The sequence below is a fragment of the Salvelinus namaycush genome, chromosome 16, assembly GCF_016432855.1.
Source record: "Salvelinus namaycush isolate Seneca chromosome 16, SaNama_1.0, whole genome shotgun sequence".
NCBI lineage: Eukaryota > Metazoa > Chordata > Actinopteri > Salmoniformes > Salmonidae > Salvelinus > Salvelinus namaycush.
The window spans coordinates 3,113,376-3,129,450 of record NC_052322.1 but is presented as its reverse complement, the minus strand read 5'-3'; the positions used below and the strand labels follow the sequence as shown (position 1 = coordinate 3,129,450).

At 41.4% G+C, this 16,075-nt stretch overlaps 1 protein-coding gene across 1 annotated transcript; it reads left to right on the top strand.

Moving 5' to 3' along the window:
• Window positions 1-1,770: 1,770 nt before the first annotated feature.
• On the top strand, window positions 1,771-14,157 carry LOC120060580 (TBC1 domain family member 24-like). Its single transcript, XM_039009952.1, has 7 exons — window positions 1,771-2,668; window positions 3,254-4,368; window positions 5,536-5,694; window positions 10,368-10,431; window positions 10,850-10,945; window positions 12,534-12,801; window positions 13,067-14,157. Exons 2-7 carry the CDS (start codon window positions 3,380-3,382, stop codon window positions 13,228-13,230), a joined length of 1,740 nt encoding a protein of 579 aa, XP_038865880.1. The 5' UTR covers window positions 1,771-2,668; window positions 3,254-3,379; the 3' UTR covers window positions 13,231-14,157.
• The last annotated feature ends 1,918 nt before the right edge of the window (window positions 14,158-16,075 follow it).

Below are 16,075 nucleotides of genomic sequence, written 5' to 3'. Positions count from 1 at the left end.
TATCCCACCAGGGGGAAATGCATTTGGTCATGTGCTTAAAAAGACGGTGTATATAAAGCATGAAAACACAGAAAAGACACAAAATAATTCATTCAAAGTGGTATAGCTACACATTTGAAAGTGAAAGTGCAATATGCTGCATACTCGAGGGACCAACAGACTATTATACACCGTAATGGCTGTTGGAGTAAAAGAGTCCCCATATCTATGGAATTTGAGTGAAGGGGTTGAGAACTGTCCTGTAAAATACTTTCACGTTTTAGGAGGATGAGTTTTGTGTAGAGGTCGACCGATTAATCGGCATGGCCGATTTTAATTAGGGCGGATTTCAAGTTTTCATAACAATCTGTAATCTGCATTTTTGGACGCTGATTATGGCCGATTACAATCCACGAGGAGACTGCGTGCCAGGCTGACCACCTGTTACGCGAGTGCAGCAAGGAGCCAAGGTAAGTTACTAGCTAGCGTTAAACTTATCTTCTAAAAAAACAATCAATCTTAACGTAATCACTAGTTAACTACACATGGTTGATGATATTACTAGTTTAACTAGCTTGTCCTGCGTTGCATATAATCAATGCGGTGCCTGTTAATTTGTCATCGTATCACAGCCTACCTCGCCAAACGGGTGATGATTTAACAAAAGCGCTTTCGCGAAAAAAAAGCACAATCGTTGCACCAATGTACCTAACCATAAACATCAGTGCCTTTCTTAAAATCAATACACAAGTATATTTTTTTAAACCTGCATATTTAGTTAAAAGAAATTCATGTTAGCAGGCAATATTAATTAGGGAAATTGTGTCACTTCTCTTGCGTTCAGTGCAAGCAGAGTCAGGGTATATGCAGCAGTTTGGGCCGCCTGGCTCGTTGCGAACTGTGTGAAGACCATTTCTTCCTAGCAAAGACCGTAATTAATTTGCCAGAATTTTACATAATTATGACATGACATTGAAGGTTGTGCAATGTAACAGCAATATTTAGACTTAGGGTTGCCACCCGTTCGAAAAAATACGGAACGGTTACGTATTTCACTGAAAGAATAAACGCTTTGTTTTCTAAATGATAGTTTCCGGATTTGACCATATTAAGGCTCGTATTTATGTGTGTTTATTATAATTAAGTCTATGATTTGATATTTGATAGAGCAGTCTGACTGAGCGGTGGTAGGCTGCAGCAGGCTTGTAAGCATTCATTCAAACAGCACTTTCCTACGTTTGCCAGCAGCTCTTCGCAATGCTTGAAGCAATACTATAGTGCCTATAAGAACATCCAATAGTCAAAGGTATATAAAATACAAATTGTGTAGAGAGAGAGAGTCCTATAATTCCTATAATAACTACAACCTAAAACGTCTTAACTGGGAATATTGAAGACTCGTGTTTAAAGGAACCACCAGCTTTCATATGTTCTCATGTTCTGAGCAAGGAACTTAAATGTTAACTTTTTTACATGGCACATATTGTACTTTTAGTTTCTTCTCCAACACTGTGTTTTTGCATTATTTAAACCAAATTGAAAAAGTTTCATTATTTATTTGATACTAAATTGTTTTTATTTATGTATTATATTAAGTTAAAATAAGTGTTCATTCAGTATTGTTGTAATTTCATTATTACAAATATATATATATATATATAAATTGGTCGATTTAATCGTATCGGCTTTTTTTGGTCCTCCAATAATCGGTATCGGCGCTGAAAAGATTTATATGGCGGTCGACATTGAAATGGTTCAGTTTGCGTAAAAATCCTGTTGCAATTTCTTTATCTTTCCAAAGGCACAGTCATTGAATTTCTTCAATATGTCTGGAACTATCCCACTGTTCAGTGACAGCAGGAACAGCTTGCCTGAAGTGCTTTGCTGCTGACGCCGTCCGGACCATATGATTTTCGTGGGTTGATACCACTGGATGAATTTTGCCGTTTCTCTGTCAAAACCTTGAAGAGAGGCTGGGTCTGGGTGGAGGAAACCCACAACAGTGGTGTCGTCTACGTACCAAAAAAATGTGTGGTTTGCGTCAGAGGTTTGACAATTGTTTGTGTACAATATCAGTGACAGTAGGCAACTTTGAGGGGCTCCCGTATTCACCGTTCTAGATGTAGAGATGGCGGAGTTAAACTTCACTTGGTGAGTGCGGTTCACAAGGAACCTATTAATCCACTTGATCAGTAGAGAGTTGACACCCAAATTCACCAGCTTGACACCCAAATTCACCAGCTTGACACCCAAATTCACCAGCTTATCACCAGTAGGTGGGGTTGAATGGTGTTCAACACGCTACTGAAGTCAATGAATACAATTTTCACGAGGCTATTTGCCTTTTCTAAATGTTTGTAGATATTGTTCAGCATGACGAGTAACTTATCATCAACACTCCTGGAGGCACGGTGGGTGAGTCTAATTGGGATGAGAGACCAGAAAGAATTTAGTTTTTGAATAATTTTTTCAAAACATAGGTACAGATGTCAGGGCTACAGGGCGTAAATCATAATTTTTTGGGGCCTGTTGTTTTTAGGTATTTGGACAATCAGCGACTTCTTCCATAAGTCTGGAATTATCCCACTGTTCAGTGACAGCTGGAACAGCTTCTGGAACGGTAAAGCGAGCTGGTCTGCACGTGCCTGAAGTGCCTTGCTGCTGACGCCGTCTGGACCATATGATTTTCGTGGGTTGACACGTTGAAAGTATTGATTGATGTCATTCACAGAGATCTGTATATCAACAGCTGGTATGCTGAATGCATTGTATGACGTGCGATGCAAAATCACACGTCAAACCTACAATAGAAACTGTTCAAATAATTTGCAAAAGCAAGGTAATTTTTGAAGGTCATACAATGTCTCTGGTTTGTAGCCTGTGATGGTTTGTAGCCCTTGCCAGGCTTCCTACTGTCCTAATTTCTAGTTTCTGTATGCTGCCTTGCACTCCAGCATTTTGCTTTTGAGTTGCCTCTTTTGAGTTTCCTCTTTACTGCCACCTGATTTTAAACACTCGTTTGTGCATATAACCACTGACAACCAAACATGCACAAACATATAAGCTGTCTGACTCATGGTCTTAGGCAGTGGATAGAATTACTGAGAGTCAGTCATGTCAGAGGGGAGAGACATGAGTACACTCAAAGGAGCAGTTAGCTTAGTTCGGAGCTTGGTCGTTGCAGGTGCTTTAGCAGTGAGATAAATGTCAAGCAAGACAATATGTTATTTTTACAGAAACTCATTCTTTCCTCCTCTCTACCCCTCACATGCAGTGAACATCGTGGGCGGTTGAGAAACACACCCTTGACATATCTTTTGTGAGGAGCACAGAAGGCTAGTTAGACTAGGCTATATTCCAGACCAGACCCCTCAGCCGCAGTCCAGAAGCTTCTGCAGCCATGGCTGAGAAGGACTATGGCTGCTTTGTGGACTGGACCCAAATGGGGGACATGGCCAAGAGCAGTGGCACCTCCAAATTGGATGTTAAGGACCCCGTGGAGCTCAAAAAGCTGGCCAGGCAGGGCCACTGGTCCAAGAACCACAAGCTCCGTGCCCAGGTCTACCAGCAACTCATTAAGGCAATCCCCTGTCGAACCGTGACACCCGACGCCGAGGTCTACCGCGACCTCATGGGCGACGACACAGGTAAAAAAGCCTTGTCCTCCATCCCACTGCCAGACTTTGTGGACGGCAGCGCTGTGCCGCACTACTGCCTCAAGGCAGACGCAGTGACCGCCGTCCACCGGGTCATCTCCTGTCTGGCGGAACAGTTCCCGGACATCTCGCACTGCCCGGCGCTGCCCGCGATGACAGCCCTCCTGCTGCACTTCAGTGCCAACGAGGCCCAGTGCTTCGAGCACGTCAGCTGTCTGCTGGCCTGCAATGACCCCGGCCAACGCTTTGTAGACCAGACCTTCCTGGCCTATGAGTCCAGCTTCATGACCTTTGGCGACCTGGCCAACAAGTATTGCCCGGCAGCCCACAAGCTCATAGTGGCTACAGTGCAGGACGTGGTGGAGGTGTACTCGGACTGGCAGCGCTGGGTGCTAGGTGACCTGCCCTTCAGCCACGTGGCAAGGGTCCTAGACGTCTTCCTGGTGGAAGGATACAAGGTGTTGTACCGCGTTGCCCTGGCCCTGCTCAAGTTCTACCGCAAGCAGAAGGCCAGGGATGGAACACAGCAATCAGAGGGCCAGAAACAGGACTCTGCAGGGGTCAAGGCTGAGATCCAGGCTTTCGTCAAGGCCATCAGCTCCTACATCACCCCGGACAAGCTGCTGGAGAAGGCCTTCTCTATCCGCTTGTTCAGTCGCAAAGAGATCACCCTCCTGCAGCTCACCAACGAGAAATCGCTGCAGCAGAAGGGCATCACCGTCAAACAGAAGAGGTGAGTGAGCAGGGCTAGTGACAGCATCAGTTCTATTGGGTCTAATTTACATATACATATATCGGGTCTATTGGGTCTAATTTACATATACATATATCTAATTTACATATTTAAAAAAAGAATAGTTTACAACTCAAATCAATGGAAGTCAGAAGCAATGGAAGCAATAGATGCTAGTGCTTCTGCTAATGCCATGGTAGCGCCTTAGCTAATGGCAGCGTAAATAAACATTAGACATGGTTCTAAGGGCAACAGGCCGTAAACCAAATCAGGATGCTTGCAAAACTGTGCATGACCTCATTAGCCACCAGTGAGAGGTGGCCAATGTTCCTGGCTATATAAAGGTGGTACGACCTGCTGCTAAAAGCATTTGGATTGTCTAATTGATTCTCTGTTTTTAGTTTGCTTGCTCTTTTTCCTGTTGTGGCTCTGGCTTGCTTTTTGTCATCGATTAATTTCTCACCTTTCTGTTTATAGTTTCTGTGCATCTTTTTTGTTCTCTTTTTTTCCTTTGCTGTCCATTTTTTTCCCCATCCACCGTCTTCTTCGATTTTCACCTTTACTCTTGTGTCCATGTGTCGTCTACTGCTCATGCTCCTCCATTCTCCCATGAACTTGGCTCTGTTAGCCTGAGGTAGGTGTCTCCTCCCTCTCTCTCTTTCCACTCTCTCTCATTACCTGTTAACACTTGAGCTGACCTCCCTCATTAGTGATAAATTGTATTAGGAACCTTGTCCATATTCTCTGTAAAGTATCCTAATCTACAAGTGACCAGGAAACAAGATTTGGACATAATACACGGTACCATAGTCAAACCTTAAAAACACTGCAGGCTTTTGCTTCTCCTCAACACTCAATTGAGTAGGCCTAACTAAAGTCCCAGACTGATTAGCTGGTCCAATCACCTTGTTTGAGAGGTCTGAATTAGGTGCTGTTAGATAATGTCCAGCTCACGCTGTGGCCCTTTTTAGGTCAAAAGTTGTACATTTCCAACAACAACAACCATGATGTGCTCAGACAAGCTTGGAAAATACCATATGAACCTTCCATTACCACAACGTCATGGCCCTACATACTGTACAAAGACTTCTTTGACTCTCCAATCGGGAGTTTATGTGTTACTAACAAAGTAGTCTTCTCCTTCCTGGCCGGTTACCATGGCGATAGGCGGAACGTGCAGCTGGCTCTGAACCCGGACACCTTCTCCTCGGAGGTAGTCAGCGCCAAGGAGATGAAGGACATCTGGTCGTGGATCCCCGAGCGCTTCGCCCTATGCGAACCGCAGCTCCTCTTCACCACCTCGACCCATGGCTGCAGCCTCAACAGGTACTTACTGCCCACTTTTGTACCCACTTTGCCAGTCTCATTGTAGCCACTTTATCCTGCAGCCTAGGCTAACCACGAGACCAAGGGTGTCAAATAACGATCCAATGTGGCCCCACAGGTGTTTTCATGGGGGGAAAAGGTCTCAATCTACATTGAAATGACTTAAAACCAAATTGAAACTGTAGAAATAATTGACCTACATTTCTATACAGACTATTCAGCTTGCACCACTACCATGGTAGTACAATGGAAAAAATACCAGAGTACTATCATGTTTTTTTTGTCACTACCGTGGCAGAAAATACCATGGTACGGGTGCAAATACCACTGTATTTTTCTGCCATGGTAGTGACAAAAAAAACATTTTCATTGTACTACCATGGTACAAAAATGCACCACGGTATTACATTGAAAAAACTACTATGGTTTTCTATTAGTAGCATATACTGAAACGTGAAAGCATGGTAGTTGTTCATGATGGTCTGTGTCCCACAATTTTTCGGGTAAAGTGACCAAAAACATGTATGGTACTCACATAATGCAATATTGACCACTTGCTCTGCAATAGCAAAGCGTAGGCCTAGTGAACCCTCTTAAACCTTTGACGAGTACGATCACATATTTGTGATCATTGTTGAGTGGACCCTGCAGCGAACGATCTGAAATATGTGATTGGAACAGTAGCAACAGAACGTATGACGCAACTAAACACCATTGTTGTCTGAACAGCATCGAAATATTTTTTTGTACTGATGGAAAATAAAGGTCTCAAACTGTATTCCTCAATTTTACAGTTTATTGTAAAATATAAATGCCATCTTCATCATCCAAGCATCACATGGAACACATCCACAGCCAAACTCATTCCATAAACCAGTCTAAATAACAGGTTGTGCTGACAAAAAGGGGGGGGGGGGGTATTGCTCCGACTCGGAATTCCAACTCTGCGCCTCCTTCTAGAGCTCCGGCTTTCCGACCTGAAGATCACTGATGTCATGATTTTACTTTGTATTTTTCAGAGTTCCCAGTTGTTTTGAACATGGCATAAGACGCAAATAAACCAAGTCAAAGATGGCTGCGCCCATTGTCTGGAAAATATCAACTTAGTTTGGCCACCTTTCAGCTTATTACAAATCTGCATGTGCTTGTTACAGTGTTTACAAGAACCGGACCACATGACTTGACGAGTTGTTTACAGTTTTTGACCAATCACAAAGCAAATAAAATGCTTTCACCTCACAGATCATCAGCAAAATACAAGCCTACTGCCTAGCCGTAGCGCGAATAGGGTTGCCAGAAATGGTTGAAACCATTTTAGTGGGGGTGGGGGGGGGGGGGGGGTGTATTACTATGATGGGGGATTTATCAATAAATGGGGGGCAAACACAGAAGTTTTATAAGCTGACTAAAAATAAAACCCCTGTCAATGGACTCCTGGGCTCCATTTCTGAAATAAAACAGAAAAAGAAAAGTTTGTAATCAACTTTTGTTATTCCTTGATTTGTAATGCATTACAATTATGTTTTATCATTTGGCCATTTGGCCAAATGGTTGTTGGCTAGAGAAAATATGATTTGATTATTTCAATAGCCCTAGCCAACAACCTTCAGCCTGATCTGTAGACTACTGTAGACTAAAGAACACGATTTTGGTTGTTACATTACATCGACTTCTAGGAATATATTGTATAGTTAGTAATACTTGAAGTATATACAGTATATCTAACCACGTTTTGAAAGGAGAGCGATAACTGGTCCATCCATGTAACATTCAGCCCGTAGATGGCGCCAAGGCATAAACCTAGATAATCCTGTCTAGCTCCATAGTTTATGATAAGCCATTATACAGTTGAAGTCGGAAGTTTACATACACTTAGGTTGGAGTCATTAAAACTTGTTTTTCAACCACTCCACAAATGTCTTGTAAACAAACTATGGTTTTGGCAAGTCGGTTAGGACATCTTTTTGTACATAAGACAAGTAATTTTCCAACAATTGTTTACAGACAGATTATTTCACTTATAATTTACTGTATCACAATTCCAGTGGGTCAGAAGTTTACATACACTATGTTTACTGTGCCTTTAAACAGCTTGGAAAATTCCAGAAAATGATGTCATGGCTTTAGAAGCTTCTGATAGGCTAATTGACATCATTTGAGTCAATTGGAGGTGTACCTGTGAATGTATTTCAAGGCCTACCTTCAAACTCAGTGCCTCTTTGCTTGACATCATGGGAAAATCAAAAGAAATCAGCCAAGACCTCAGAATAAAAATTATAGACCTCCACAAGTCTGGTTCATCCTTGGAAGCAATTTCCAAATGCCTGAAGGTACCACGCTCATCTGTACAGACAATAATACGCAATTATAAACACCATGGGACCACGCAACCGTCATACCGCTCAGGAAGGAGACGCGTTCTGTCTCCTAGAGATGAACATACTTTGGTGCGAAAAGTGCAAATCAATCCCAGAACAACAGCAAAGAACCTTGTGAAGATTCTGGAGGAAACCGGTACAAAAGTATCTATATCCACAGTAAAACGAGTCCTATATTGACATAACCTGAAAGGCTATTCAGTAAGGAAGAAGCCACTGCTCCAAAACCGCCATTAAAAAAAAGCCAGACTACGATTTGCAACTGCACATGGGGACAAAGATCATACTTTATGGAGAAATATCCTCTGGTCTGATGAAACAAAAATGGAACTGTTTGGCCATAATGACCATTGTTATGTTTGGAGGAAAAAGTGGGAGGCTTGCAAGCCGAAGAACACCATCCCAACCCTGAAGCACGGGAGTGGCAGCATCATGTTGTGGGGGTGCTTTGCTGCAGGAGGGACTGGTGCACTTCACAAAATAGATGGCGTCAATGAGGAAGGAAAATTATGTGGATATATTGAAGCAACATCTCAAGACATCAGTCAGGAAGTTAAAGCTTGGTTGCAAATTGTTCTTCCAAATGGACAATGACCCCACGCATACTTCCAAAGTTGTGGCAAAATGGCTTAAGGACAACAAAGTCAAGGTATTGGAGTGGCCATCACAAAGCTCTGACCTCAATCCTATAGAAAATTTGTGTGCAGAACTGAAAAAGCATGTGTGAGCAAGGAGGCCTACAAACCTGACGCAGTTACACCAGCTCTGTCAGGAGGAATGGGCCAAAATTCACCCAACTTATTGTGGGAAGCTTTTGGAAGCCTACCTGAAACATTTGACCCAAGTTAAACAATTTAAAGGCAATGCTACCAAATACTAATCAAGTGTATGTAAACTTCTGACCAACTGGGAATGTGATGAAAAAAATAAAAGCTGAAATAAATCATTCTCTCTACTAAATAAGAATTTGTTCTTAACTGACTTGCCTAGTTAAATAAAGGTCACTTTATTTATTTTTTAATAAAGCCATGGTACATTTACATGATTATAGCAATATTTTCATATCACCAAAAGGCTCACCGCAGATATGCAATATTATCGTCGCTATGCTGTAATGTCGCCAAGCCCGACCCATTGGTTCACTTCCTACTTTACCCTGTATTCGGCCCAGTTTACCATACTTATCTTACTCTGTACCTTTCCCTACAGTCTCGGCTACCATACCTACCTTGCCATAAAGGGGCAATCTGCAATTGGTAGGCTACATCCATTTTGGGACTTTATAGTGATAGTTCACCCAAATTACAAATGACAAATTGGTTTCCTTACCCAGTAAGCAGTCTATGGACAAGGTATGACAGCAATCCATGCATTGGTTTTATTTTCCTGCCATTGTTAAATATATTTGAACTTGAAATTTGAGACAAAATATCCACAGGAAAGTATTATTAAACAGACTTCAAAACGCTGGTCTGTGTGTGGCCATCAACATGTGTTTGCTCATGACCGAAGGCACAACCACAAGACGGAGGTACACGTTCGCGATGCATGTATCCTGACTGATGTTCACATGGTTTTGTACCAGTTGATAGAAATGTTTTCTTCAGTACCGACGCTTTGGGTAAACAATATTTTCCTGTAGATATTTTCACTCAAATTAGGAGCAGCTGAAGGACCAACCGCACAGACAATTAGTAGAGTAAGTTCATTTGTAATTTGAATGTCTTGTAAGGAAAATGTCCATGATTTTGCAGTGCTTTTTTGTTTTCAGATTGTTTACCAAGAATTGGTATCAAAGTCTGATTTATTAGTCAAGATTCAGTTATGAATCAGCAATGCCCTTATCCTTGTCGTTGTAGAGTCGGTCAGAGCTATCCAAAGTACATCACTAGTGGCCATAAAGACTATCATACAGCTAGTGAAAAATGCTGATCTTTCAGACTCAAATTCACACATTTGTTTTTTCAATAGGGAATGGTTTAATTTTCTGAATAATGCTACATAGCAATAATTGACCTGCAGTATGATTTATTAAAAAATATCTGAATCTGACTATTAATTTAAATCTGACTCTAAAACACTTATGGAATATATCATGCTGTAGGCTAAATGTAATTTTGTTGCATTTTCAGTTGAAAAGTTCCCCTTTCCTTTTTTCTTTCTCATCTTTAAAATCCAACGTGATTGATAAAGGGAAGCGTGTGTGTTTTTCATATAGATATTTGCACGCATGCACGGCCAGATTGTGTAAGTGATGTGATATGTAATTGTGGTTGTCCATTCCTTTTGTCCCAGGTTCTACGCTCATGTCGAAGGCCATGAGCCCACTCTGCTACTCATCCGGACCTGCGAAGCTGACGTAGGGACCTTACACACACGTACAGCTTGTGTGTGCCCTTACCCCCTCATGTAGCAACATAATGACAACCACAGGAATAGACAAGTAACTATCGAGCTCACAGGATTATGACATGGAGGATCAAGTGTTTTAAAACTACAGTTGAGTCAGTTTTTCAATCATACTGATATGGTAAAGACCTATAATGACATATATGGATACATGTACAGTATGCAGTATCTACTTCTAATAATAACCATTTCATTGTGACTGAATAAAACACGTTTTTGGGTGCAACCCTGTCTCAAACTGTCCTATCCCTATTTTCCTATTCTCCTATGCCTTCTAACATAGTCCCATCCTTTTATTTTCTATCCCACTTCTCCCATTGATGCTACTGTAATACACCCTCTCACCATGCCCTGCATTGTCTATCCAGGTATGTGGAGCCTTCCTCTCTACAGATTGGGAGGAGCGCAAGCGAGGCGGGAACAAACTTGGCTTCTTTGGGACCGGAGAATGTTTCGTCTTCAGGGTGAGTTGTTTATTTCCCGATTCGCTTTCATTTACCTCATCCAATTAGGCTATGTGAACCCACCATTCTTTGCTTTTATGTATTATTTTTGAGGAGTAGCATGTTTTGGGAATTCCTTCGGGTGCGTCCCATATATGCTGAACAAAAATATAAACGCAATAATTTCATTGATTTTGCTGAGTTACAGTTCATATGAGGAAATCAGTCAATTGAAATCAATTCATTAGGCCCTAATCTATGGATTTCACATGACTGAGAATACAGATATGCATCTGTTGGTCACAGATAACTTAAAGAAAATGGGCCTCACAATGGGCCTCGGGATCACTTATGGTATTTTTGTGCATTCAAATTGCAATCGATAAAATACAATTGTGTTCGTTGTCAGTAACTTATGCCTGCCCATACCAAAACCCCACCGCCACCATGGGGCACTCTGCTCACAAAGTTTACATCAGAAAACTGCTAGCCCACACGACGGCGGTTGTGAGGCCAGTTGGATGTACAGCCAAATTCTCTAAAACAACGTTGGAGGCGGCTTATGGTAGAGAAATTAACATTACATTTTCTGGCAATTTATTGTAGAGAAATTAACATTACATTCTCTGGCAACAGCTCTGGTGGACATTCCTGCAGTCAACATGCCAATTGCATGCTCCTTCAAAACTTGAGACATCTGTGGCAACTGCACATTTTAGAGTGGCCTTTTTATTGTCCCCAGCACAGGGTGCACCTGTGTAATGATCATGCTGTTTGATCAGCTTCTTAATATTCCACACCTGTCAGGTGGATGGATTATCTTGGCAAAGGAGAAATGCTCACTAACAGGGATGTAAACAAATTTGTGCACAGCATTTGAGAGAAAGAAGCGTTTTGTGCGTATGGAACATGAAACTTTACATGTTATGTTTTATATTTTTGTTCAGTGTAATTTCGCCTCAGAATTGTCAAAGAAGTGACTAAGAGTGGGAACCAGGGGGCAAGACTTATAAATAGTTTTTTTAAGCATATCAGATCCAAAATGAGTGATATAACAAAATGTTATGTAAACTTTAGAGAGGTTTTGCTGAGTGTACCTGAGCTAGAAATAGCTTCAATTCCAAGTCCTAGCGTGAACTATTAAACTGCTGTGGTGTGGATGATGCGCAGCTGTGTGCTCTGTTGCTCTGCCTGTGGACAATGCCCCACATAGATACACACGCACACTCAACGGAAACTCATGTAACTGGAGCCTAACAGTACAATGCCACCTGATAAGGCCCTCACCTGACACCACATACAATAAGATAAGGATCGAGTTCTATCAGACATGCATGGAGAGAGAGAGAGAGAGAGAGGCTGGGGAGAGGGATCAAGGGAATGAAAAAGCACCAATTCTGACAGAGTATTCAGTGTCCAGCTTATATCTGAAAGATTCAAGGTAACCCCTCCAGTATGAAGATCATAGAGATGTAATGAATATGGCCACCAGTCAGTCCACCCATCACACAACATTGACTTGAAAGGGTATTCCTGTTCGAGTAATTATATTTTAATGATGAACGTCAACCCACAAACGTGAGCATTCCTCCCGTTTTTGTCGGTGTAGCTGAAGCCGGAGATGGAGAGGTATGAGTGGGTGGTGATCCGTCACCCGGAGCTGGCCTCTACCATCAAGGCCCAGAGCAGTGAGGTCCCTGCCGAGGACGAGGCTCCCCCCGGCAAGCAGAACTCGGGAGGCGACAGCCTTCCCGTGGAGAGGCCAGCCGCTGACCCATCTGATCGCCTGTCGCCCTTCCTCTCAGCCCGACACTTCCATCTCAACTCCAGGAACACCTCCATGTTCATGGCGGGCAACTTTGACTCCATCATAGTGGGTGAGTGGAGTTCTTCTTGTTCTTAATCGATCAAACTAGCCAGAGTGTGTAAGATGTTCTCAGGTCTATATCAGTCTTTGATAAGGACAGTGCCACAATTAAACTAACTGAAGATCCTTGTGGCCCTTGCCTGTTCCTCTGTGCCTCTCTTCTTCTTCTCACCCTGCGTCTCTCTCCCTTAATTGATGAATCTGATTGTCCAGTTCACTTATCTAGATTAAGATCATTTTCCTGTCTTAACTCCTGCTGTTTTGTCTCCTGCCAGGGGGAGGCGAGGGCAACGCGCTGTACATCGACAGTGAGCTAAACCACGGACGCACAGCCCGCTGCACCACCTTTGACAACCCGCCGCTCTGCTCCACCGAGAGCTTCCAGGTGGCCCTGCTGGAGGTGTGGGGCTTCAAGGACACCATGGCCTCAGATAGATAGATAAGACAGACACACACACACACACACAGACACACAGTTCGAGATACACACATCCCACCAAGGGCCTGATGAAGGTACCTGCAGTATCAGAACAAACCCCTTTCCGTCCAGCAAATTAATTTATCCATTGAATTCTACATAAATGTGAAATATTTGTATTTATTCATGTAAAACAAGTATCATATTCTGAAAGTATTTTTTATTTGTGATTCTTTTTTTACAGATGTTTTATTACATTGTATTAATATTTTTGTTGACTCTCATTCGGAGGGGTTTGATGGCGAAAAGCAGCTCTGTTGTTAAAAAGGCCTTGTCTGGAATGATCAAATGTCATGATTTTACACACTCAAGTAACTTAATTTCTGTATTCACTTTATATCCACTCCTTAATGTGTGCAATCTGGTTATGCACCAAACCAACTGCCAAAATGGTGGTAAGTAGGCCTATAAGGCCTGTATTCACTATATCGAACATATGCAGTCTACCCAGCTGTCAGAACTGGGGTCTATTCAAATGAATTGTACAACGTGAAGTGTGGCTGTTGTGCGGCCATATTCTCACCAGATGTACTCTTAGCTCTGAGCACAGCAGTACATTAGAGAGGCCCCTTTGTAAAGTATGTGAATATTGTTCTTTGAATGTGTTTTATTGATAGTGTGAAAGGGTTATCAGGTGAGATGAAGACCATATCCACGTCCCTCGTCATTTAGGTGCACAATCTGTGGTAAAGCTATCTGTGTAAGTAATGCAGTATTCATCTGTCTTTCTCTATCCGTCCTACAAACAATATCATCCAAATAAATTGCAGAATATGTACGTTCTTGTGCAGAGACTCAACTGTATATCATTGAATATCTGTTGTATTGAAGAAAGTCCTCCAGTGAAGTATTAATTGACAAATTACAGATCATCCGACTTCAACTGTACATGTGAAAGTAATACACTTTTAAAACAAGTGACATTTGTCTCTGTCATGTAATCATTTCATAGTTTTTTTTGCTAGCTTTGCTTACATATGTGCCCCCATCCACCCTACTGTTCTTACTCTGACTACGGGGTGAAAGGAGGGGAGTAGTTTCTTGAACCCTGTCACATAAACTTGTCAGATGCCTTTCGCAATCAATTGACCCAGAATCTAAATATTAGCCTGTCTGACTAGTATCCAGGAAACTTGCCTAGTTGGCTTGGTAAGCATAGCTATGAAAATGTAACCTCTAGCATAAAATACTATTTGAAATCAACTTGTTAATATACTGATGGCAAGATAAGAGATACCGGTATGTGAAAATTCCAATGAAATACTCTGCAAAGGTAGATCATCTATCCAAGTGACTACGTGACAAAGTCCAGCATCTCAGCGTTCCTCTCACATGATTTGTTACATGTTTATCTACTGATTTCTGGATATAAATGTTGTTATTAGTTTGGCTTACGAAAACAGCCACTTTTTATTTTATTTTTATCCACATATTTCTGACTTAAAGTTAATGGTGCTAATGAAGCAAGTCCCCACTTTAAATCTTTGGCATACTTTGTGTTATTATTTTGCACACTACTCCTCTTACACCGTTTAAGATAGAAACACAGTTCAAACTTTGTGTAGACGGGTCTGGATTGAGTTGCTAACATACAACTTTTTGATATTAAACATTTTTTTTATAAACTATTAAGCTTTTTGTTCTCCTACTGATGGGATTTCCTCAACAGTCTAAAGGTCACGTTGTGACATCACTTCCAACATTCCATTCACTGTTAATGCAACAATGCAACTTTTGACACGAATCAGCTACTTTAACTCAAATCTTAAAATCTGAACAAAAATATATTCTACCTTTCAAACAATAGCTGTATTACTGTGTCATCGACATTTCCTCTAACTTTTTATAAATAACTGAAACTTCGACCACTTTCCCAACAACTTAGACAAAAAATGTGTGCATATGAAATCTTCCTCTACTAAACATCTGGTACCAATCGAACGATATAGCTGTTTTATTAACCGCATAATTATTATAATATTTTTTTTAAAACTTTTTCCAAACACTGACATTTTGACAACTTTCACAGCCCTTTAGATGAAAACTTAGAGGGTATGACATCTTGGTCTACTTCTCTGCTATTCAAGTCTGGAATCGGAACAGAATTATCTGCAAAAATGACAGCTGTTTTAGTCTGGACTTTTACAAACAACTGACATTTTGATTAGAAGTTACAGCTGTTTGTCAGAGTTTATAGTGACGAAAAGTAGCTAGCTCTAACGTCAGCTAACAGCGCTCTCATGTCTCGTCATTGAACAGGCCAAACTGAGCTATGGATTCTCGCACGAAGAGGAGCGCAATCAGCTATGGATACTAACAGAGGAAGTTACTGTAATTCTAATTTCGGGTTGAGCAATTGGGAACGGGTGGGGTAGAGCCTTGTCATGTCTTATCATGCCTTAGCAAGACTCTAGATAGAATGTAACATTGGTTGCGTGTTGCATCCTGCTGTCATCCAAACTGTTGTGATCAATTCGTTTTTGAAATGTACTTAAAACGTCACCATGCCTCGTTGTCTTCTGTACTCTATAATTACAGGTTTCACATACTGTGGTATACCAGTAGGAGAGTGTATAAAAGTGTAGTCTGAGTGTAATTATTTCTGATAAAATGTGGTATCTGACTGCCCCATAATCCAAAATAATGTTTATAAAATAGTCTATCAAAGCATTCAGACCAGATATTTCAATATTAACTTCGGACCCCTTGATTTTCCCCACATTTTGTTACGTTACAGCCGTATCTAAAAATGTATTTTAAAAAGTTACCATTTTTGCAAATGTATTACAAATAAAAAACGTATCAT

Coding starts and splice junctions, on each gene's coding strand:
- LOC120060580 (XM_039009952.1), top strand. CDS start 3,380: ATGGCTGAGAAGGACTATGGCTGCTTTGTGGACTGGACCCAAATGGGG. Junction 10,432..10,849: donor TCCGGACCTGCGAAGCTGAC/GTAGGGACCTTA, acceptor TTGTCTATCCAG/GTATGTGGAGCCTTCCTCTC. Junction 12,802..13,066: donor CTTTGACTCCATCATAGTGG/GTGAGTGGAGTT, acceptor GTCTCCTGCCAG/GGGGAGGCGAGGGCAACGCG.